Genomic DNA, 8,388 nt, shown 5'->3' with positions numbered 1-8,388 from the left:
CTACTAAAAATCCATATAAACACAATGCCAACAAGTTGCTTTTAAGGGCGAGATTCAAAAAGTCCTTGGTGTCCGATTGTGAATGTTACCAGAGATGCGGTTGGTACCCGCTGTCACGTAGGATAAACATGGATTGATTTGAAGTTTTTCTTGTGACAGTAGACACTGTTTTATTGAAACTCTCACATTTGACCCTTATATCTTTCTTAATTCTATAAAATCAAAACTACGTTGCCAAGAGCCTGACAAGGACCCTGCCAAAAACACCTTGCATTTCCAGTTTTTGAAAAGTAAACCAACTGCAATTCTGAGTTGTCAGTTTAGCAAACACTGCAAAAAGGAGGGTGTTAAAATATAGTTAAAAGGTTGTCAAAATATAAATACAAGAGAGAAACAAAATTAACATGAAATGGTTTTAAAAGAACACCCTTTACTTTACACCCTAAGAGGTAAATTTTGATTTGTTTGGTGGTATCATGTAAACAACACCCGAGGTTACACACACTTCTTGAAGAGTGAACCAATCCTTAACAACTTTATAAAATTGGACTCAGGTTGGATGGAGGATCGTACATACTGTTAATGAGCTTTTGGGAAAACCCACCCTTGTTTCCGCACGTTTCGCCGTGTCATGACTTGTGTTTAAAATAAATCCGTAATTCTCGACAACGAGAATTGATAACTGTTTTAACGTTTTCTCGAAAAGTAAAGCATTTCATGGAATACTATTTCAAGAGAAGCCTTTCACCATTACCTTCTGTAAACCCTGTAAATTATTTGTAAATCTATGAACTTTGTTTTGTCTGTTCCGAAAGTGTATAATGGCTTTAAGCAATTGCTTAATTATTAAGCAGCTCTATGAAAATTTGCCCCGTACTTCATCTCAAAGTGTAATGTGTATACACGACGAACGATACGAGGCAGCAGACGTATGTCCATTTCCATTGTTTACGTGGTTCTGGGCATGCGCACGCACACACCCAAGGAAAATTGATTTAGCTGGTAAGTCTGCTGCCACCTAGCGTCCCATAAGTCCGCCATTAACAAAATTATGGTCATATCAAACTGCATTAACAATCACTAGTGGTGATGAATTCCCAAAGTTTGTTTCTCATTTTGTACAATGTCTTTCTAAATGGAGGACGTCAAAAAAGCCGTTAATCTTGTTCCACATAAATGTCAGTATTGCCGGGAATTTCATACTCATTGTCATCGTTAGGCGTGACGTCATATTCGTGTTCACCGGCGAGTGAATCCGTAACAGTAGTTTGTAGTTCAACGGGCGGTTCGTAATACTCCGGTTCCGTCTCGGCCGTCTGCTGGTCGTTCACGACAGGCGGGAGTTCGTAATTGTCGGTCTCTTCGTCTGACAATGTATGGTCGTTTAGTTCAATAGGAGGTGGCTCGTAGTACAGGTCTTGTTGGGTTGCTGACGTGCCTTGTTTGGTAACGGCTGGTGTGTCCTCTAATGGCGGCTCGTAGTACAGTTCTTGCTGGGTTGCTGGCGTCCCTTGTTTGGTATCGGTCGATGTTTCTACCGGCGGCTCGTAGTACAGGTCTTGTTGGGTTGCTGGCGTCCCTTGTTTTGTACCGGTTGGTGTGTCCTCTACTGGTGGCTGCTCGTAGTATAGGTCTGGCTGGCTTGCTCCTGTCCCTTGTTTGCCACCATCACCGATAGGTGTCTCTTCTACTGGTGGTTCGTAGTATAAGTCTTTCTGGCTTGCTGCCGTCCCTTGTTTGGTGCCGGTAGAAGTCTCCTCTGCAGCTGGTTCATAATACGGCTCTTCCCTTGATGATGACCGGTCTATGGCTGCCGATTCATTCGGTTGTTCGTAGAATGCTGTTTCCATTTGTGGTGCCGTAGGTACAGGCTGATACTCGTTATTCATGTCATCCATCGAGTCTTGATTCGCCTGCTGGGTGGTGTTGTTGTTTGGAATGTATCCCGAGTCGTATACTATGGTGTTCGTGTTGGAGTCGACTGCAGCCTCGTAGACCCCGACGTCGACGCATGAGTACCGGGAAGGGGGTGCACGGAGTGGGTGGAGGCTGAGGTAACGAAGGGTTGAAGCGGAACGGCCTGTCTGGTCAAGTCCTTGGTAGGGTTGAACGTGCGTCTGTTGGCCGGTCCAACTGGCTAGAGAAGGCACCATAGCCATATCACGATGACGTTCATACTTTGATATAATTTTGTGAGCTGTAAACACAAAACAGGCGATGACGATTTGGGCTGCAACAATGGCACCGATAATTATGCCGATGATTGTTCCACCTCCGAGCCCTCCTCCATATTCTGGAGTCGGAAGGGGGAAAGTCTGATTGGGATTTGCAGTGAGAGTTGTTGGGATTACTGTGGTGACCTCAGCCAAAGTGGTGGTCGCAGCCAAGATGGTGGTGGGTATGTCCTCGGCAAGGAGAACCCTTAGCAAGGCTCCCGCAGTCGCTGTGAGTCCGTTCGGCGTGACTACAGTACATCTCACTGAGGTCATGTCGTCCACTAACTGAACATTACGGATTGTTAAACTTACATGGTCCATGGTGAGTACAAACCGGTCACCGTCCTCCAACGACGGGACAATAATGTTGCCAAAGACCCACATGTATTCAACGATAGGAGACACGCCACCAGCTATGCACGTGAACGTGACATCTTGACCGGGCGTGGCTATAAGTTGTGGAGGTTCTATACGGGCTGTCGGGTCGATACGAAGGGGGACAAAAGAGCAAGTACGTACCCCCATGAAAGCTGGGCTTTTTGCCTGGCAGGTGAATTCAACTCCGTTTAAGGCCTCGTCGAAGAGTCTCTCGATGACGTTACGGTGCAGTACGGCAGGGGTGATTGGAGTGCCATTTTGAAGCCAGGTGAGCGAGGCTGGTGGTATGCCTCCTTCCGACGTGCAAGTCAGTGTAGCTCTCTGCCTGAGAGCGAGACCAACAGGCGGGTCGATCTCACACCGTGGGAAGCCGTCCAGCGGTGGGACGTGGACAGTCAGCCGGGCCCTCACGTCCATCAGCTGGGTTGATCCCACCGGAACAAACCCGCAACGGTAGATGCCGGCATCGGTGCGTCTCACCGGGGAGATCCTCAGGTTGAAGAAGCCGTTTCGCTGATTACCCACGATGCTCAACCTTGGACTCCGGGCGTCCTCGAAAAACACCGTGTCAGCCGAAAGGTAGCGTGCATCTCGGTCGAAGTACCAGAACACCCTGAAGTTCCCCTTGTTCCTAATCTGACATGTAAAGACAACAGTTTCACCCTCGATGACAATACGGTCAATGGGACCCCGTAGTATTGAAATACATGTCAACTCGCCAGAAAATAAGACAATTAACAGAGCCACTATGGACCCACGATGAAGTAAGCTAACCATCCTAATACCATTTGACGTTAACAACTGCGCATCAATCCACTTTCAGCTATAAATCTTCACCACTTTTTTGTCCATTCGTGTTTTGTGTGTCAATTCATTTGTTTTGTCAATGCCCACCTTTTTTTCAATGCGTCAATTAATTGCAGTGAGGACAATAAATTGACGTATATTTAGATAGGATGAGCGGATGTAAGGTTACTTCCCGTAGAGACCTTTGGTGGACAGGAACTGTGGTTCGGGTATTACGTCATTTAGTCATTCAAATCCTGCAACCTTGAAAGGAAATGTTTCTGGCCGAGTCCAGATAAAAGTATTGTCTCCAATCACTACTTCTGTGATTGTGTACTCCTTCGAAACAGCGCCGAAAACAAGGGTAAAACTTTGGGGTCAAAAGGGTGTTTATGGTGAACAGTATTTCGTTTTCTATAGCTTTTCTCGGTCAATTTCGGAAAATGAGCAGCCAATTTAACCACCAACTTATTCTATTTGGCACGAAATTGAATGCTACTGAAAAGGGTCATTCGATTTCGTTTTAAGACTAGTCAAATGTACTTTTACGTTATTCGATTTAACAAAATAATCATTCAATTTAACAATTCATCATAGCAGCATTCAAATTCACAGACGCTTCTTGAGGCGTGTGTGTCACGAAAAAGAATGACGATACGCTAAATCGAACAGAGTGCTAAAGCAATTTGACTCGACTCAAAACGAAATTACACGGCCGAGTTCTGAATTTGAAACGCAGTAACAACTGGAGAGGCAAAACAGTTTTAATTCGAACGCATGTAAATGAAATTGACTGCTCATTTGCCGAATTTGACCGAGAAAACCTATATTAATGGGTAATTCTGGTCAATTATACAACTGTAGATCCCGTTATGTTCTTATTGAAAACAAGCCCCTTTTTTGGTTATTTGAGATAATCTAGCGTGGTTGCAAACACCAAAAACACTGTCTGCCTGTAAATAGAAAAATAATTAGTTTTAAAACATAGAGAGTTTTTAACGATTTCATATTTTGTATTCGTTTTTTTTATCGTACTCTCTGAATGTAAAATAGTGAAAAACACCACTCTTCACATTTCTTCACCCCTCTTGTCCATCATATAGCCCTTCAAAAAGAGTGGTGGTTATTTCACTCTTTTAGAGGGGTTACACTCCAAGACGGAGTGAAAAATCGCTCAAAAAAGATGCAAACCTCAATCTAAAAGAGTGGAATACCACTCGAAGAAGAGTTGTCCCTCTATGGCTCTTCAAAGAGTGCCTTTTCACTCCTTTGCATTTAGAGAGGATTGGGAGGGGTGGCACCAGGTGGCCCGGACATCAAATTTGGGGAGAGGGGGACACACATTGCCCCCCTGTTTCTTAAGGCCAATATGAAGCTGCATATTCAACCTTTCAAAACTAACCAAACTTTCTGACACATGTCTAAAAGGGACACGATGCTTTGGGACGGTCGAGTATTCTCTATGAAAAGCGTATGAAAATGCATATGGTTAGAAAGATGTTTTAACATTAAAATATAATGTTCCACACAATATGCCTCGAAATGTTTATGGAGTCAACAACTTGACTCCACAAAGTGGCGTGCCGTGTTTATATCAGGGGCGTCAATCCGTCTTGAAGTGTGGGGGGGGGGGACCTAACATTTACGGCGTGGGGTCCGGGGCCCGCTGATAGGGCCCGGATTTTTGTTCAGCCCTTAGATGCTCTCTGGTGCAATTTAGTGAATATGAGGGGTGATGTTCCCTCCTCTCAGATGTTGGAATTTAATGCCTATTTCAAGCTATGATGCACCTATTCTTGCTATCATGGTTATTGTACCTAAAAAGCAACTCAATTATAGCTTCGTTATATCAATACTGTTTCTGCATTCTAATGCTCAGACGGCGTTACATCCCTATCATCACCAGACCTAAGACACAAGTTTTTTTTGGGCAAATCTGTCAGAATGGAACAGAACATCTGTAAAATGTGAGCAGCAGTATAGAACCTTTTGGGTTGACAGCATCTTCAAGTGCGGACCTATGAACCAAGTTTTAGGGAGTAAACCTGTCGAAGAGTTAGCTCACGAGTGCGAAACCTTTATGGCATGGGTCCGGGCCCGCTTAAAGGCCCGGGAAAATTTTGCATTCTAGATGCTCTGTGGTGCAATCTTAGGCCAATAAGAGGATACAGAACGGAACAAAACATCTGTAAAATGTGAGCAGCAGTAAAACCTTTTGGGTTGACAGCATCTTCAAGTGCGGATCTATGAACCAAGTTTATGGGGAAAATTTTGTCAAAAAGTGAGCTCACGAGTGCGAAACCTTTACGGCATGGGTCCGGGCCCGCTTAAGGGCCCGGAAATCTTTTGCATTCTAGATGCTCTGTGGTGCAATCTAATAGGTCAATAAAAGGCATACAGAACGGAACAGAACATATGTAAAATGTGAGCAGCAGTAGAACCTTTTGAGTTAACAGCATCTTCAAGTGCGGATCTATGAACCAAGTTTTAGGGGAAAATACTGTCAAAGAGTGAGCACGGGCCCGCCGAAGGGTCCGGGCCCGCTGAAGGGCCCGGAAAAATGTTGCATTCTAGATGCTCTGGGGTGCAATATTTAGGCCATTTAGCGGCCAAATGGCAAACGAAACAGAACAATGAGCTGTGTGAATATTTGTGTTCCAGTGCTCCACAGTTCCTCAGTGCAAAACATGTTTTTCATAATAAAGGTGGTCAAACGACACGGGGAACACTGATACTGTGTCCCCCACCCTTCGAAAATGGGGGTGGTGGGGTGGGGTGGGGTGGGTTACACGTCCCTTCCACTTTTTCAAGGGGGAGGTGCAAATCTGTCAACGATGGCGCATGCGTGTGAGAAGCCTTTACGGCTCGGGGTGCGGGCCCGATTAAGGGCCCGGGAAAATTTTGCAGTTTAGACGCTCTGTGATGCAATCTAGGGCCAATTTAGAGAGGGGATATTGTGTCATCCTTTGCCCACAGGATTAATGCCCATATACGGACACAGGGTTTCGTCTTACACAGTGCAAAACTTGGGCTTCATGATAAAGGTGGTCAAAAAGGTGGGGGGGGGGACATTTGATATTGTGTCCCCCACCCTCCAAAATGTGGGGGGGGGACATGTCCCCCCCCCTGCCCCCCCCCCCCTGATTGACGCCCATGGTTTATTATAGCTCACGACGTACGGAAAACCGTTCAAATTAGAGGCATGTTTGTGTGGAACATTATACTTTTAAAACATCTTTCGAACCATTTATGCATTTTATAACAAACGCTTTTCCCGGACCAACTCGCCCAACCCAAGACAACTTGTCTTTTTAAGTGTGCCGCTGGTATTATCATCAAAAGTGGGAACGGTTTTCAGAGTTCCCATAAATGGTGTTGATTTTTCGTTACTGCCCACCGTACGATTCATACCATACAGTGATTCAAGCCAATTCCAAAGAAAAATGACAATTAGAAAATGTGAACTATGTTACAAGTTGTTCTTCCGTTATTGTCATACATGGATGTGATTCACGTTCCACACTGGATGAGATCGACGGAATAACGAGTAGAACGCAATTTTGTTTTATACACCCATAAAAGGTCAGGATAATGTATCCCGTTCATCCGCAATCAGGATATGAACGGTTGCGCATCGCAAAGTCAAGAAAATATTAGCAATTAATTCCAATTGGTAACTAGTGTACACATTTCACATAATACAGTGCAGGGTTTAAATCATAACCTCTGGCTGTACTCTTTTTGTTTAAACGATACAAAGTCGCTGTCGATAAGTATAATAGTTGACCAGTTTAAACAACAGTTTACGATAAAACCAGCTTACGCCAATCAAAATGAGATAATTGAGAACAGTGCACATTACTCTATGTTGCTGTCACTTTGTGGACATTCTTCTGTTCTGTATACTTACGGAAAATCCTGTTCTTCAGCTACGTAATTAACACTTTGTGAACGTGTGTAAAGTCCACAAAGTTTCTCAAGTCCCTACACTATGTGGACCTCTTTTGTTCCCATTTCCGCACTTCGTACGTAGCGTTAAAACACAATCTACACTTTTACTGTTTTTAATGACAAGTACATTTATGATGAGTATTGGGTGATGTTTTTTCCTTTTTTATGAAAAGAAAATTTGCACCATCATCGTCTTTAAGAATTAGCAATTTTATTATGTTGTGTTAAAAGCGCATACTGATTGGCTGAGCGTGGATAGTCATCTTGTTATTACTTACACGCAGTTATATGTGCTAGCCCATTTTTGTTGCTTACATTTTTGCGAACAAATTCAGTTATGTGCAAGTGTGGCTTGTCGACTTTTTGTGACGTGGTAAGAGGAATTTCCTACAAACTTACTGGAAATCAACATTTGGAGCGTTATCCCATTACGGTATTATTTGAATTAAATGTAGCGGCTGTCCTTTGCAATATTTACCAGTTGATGGCGCCAACGCCAATAATAAACAAAAGCGGAGCCACAGGAGACTAAACAGGAAAGGGTAAATGGACATCAAAATGACATTCAAATCTTAAAGGCAGTGGACACCCCATTAGTAATTACTCAAAATAATTATTGTCATAAAACCTTTCTTGATTACGAGTAATAGGGAGAGGTTGATAGTATAAAACATTGTGAGAAACGGCTCCCTCTGAAGTGCCATAGTTTGCGAGAAGGAAGTAATTTTCCATTTGATTTCGAGACCTCAGATTTAGAATTTGATGTCCTGAAATCAATCACCTGTAAGCACTACTTCGTGTGACTGGTGCGACAACTGTGTTTTTTCTTTAATTAATATCTCGCAACTTCGACGACCGACTGTTTAACCGCATGTTATTAAATGTTCTTATTTTATTTTCAATATTTTGGGCAGTAGAAACATCTTGTAGTCCAGGAGGTACAAATTAAAGTTAAAGAAAAAGGCTTCAAAAAGATGTGTTTTCCGCAAGACTTTGATCATAATAAAAAATTCTCAATATTTGTTATAAGAGTACTAGACAAATTACTAAAAGATAG

General features: G+C 43.3%; 1 protein-coding gene across 1 annotated transcript; it reads right to left on the bottom strand.

Annotated features, from left to right (window-relative positions):
* Nucleotides 1-812: 812 nt before the first annotated feature.
* Nucleotides 813-3,371, bottom strand: LOC117295642. Its single transcript, XM_033778348.1, has one exon. The coding sequence runs from the start codon at nucleotides 3,369-3,371 to the stop codon at nucleotides 1,158-1,160; it is 2,214 nt and encodes a 737-aa protein (XP_033634239.1). The 3' UTR covers nucleotides 813-1,157.
* Nucleotides 3,372-8,388: the final 5,017 nt, after the last annotated feature.

Source organism: Asterias rubens, chromosome 10 (genome assembly GCF_902459465.1).
Source record: "Asterias rubens chromosome 10, eAstRub1.3, whole genome shotgun sequence".
Lineage (NCBI taxonomy): Eukaryota > Metazoa > Echinodermata > Asteroidea > Forcipulatida > Asteriidae > Asterias > Asterias rubens.
This window is presented reverse-complemented; position numbering and strand designations above follow the sequence as displayed.

Bases quoted from the DNA above. Each gene is read 5' to 3' on its own strand.
- LOC117295642 (XM_033778348.1), bottom strand. From the start codon at position 3,371: ATGGTTAGCTTACTTCATCGTGGGTCCATAGTGGCTCTGTTAATTGTC.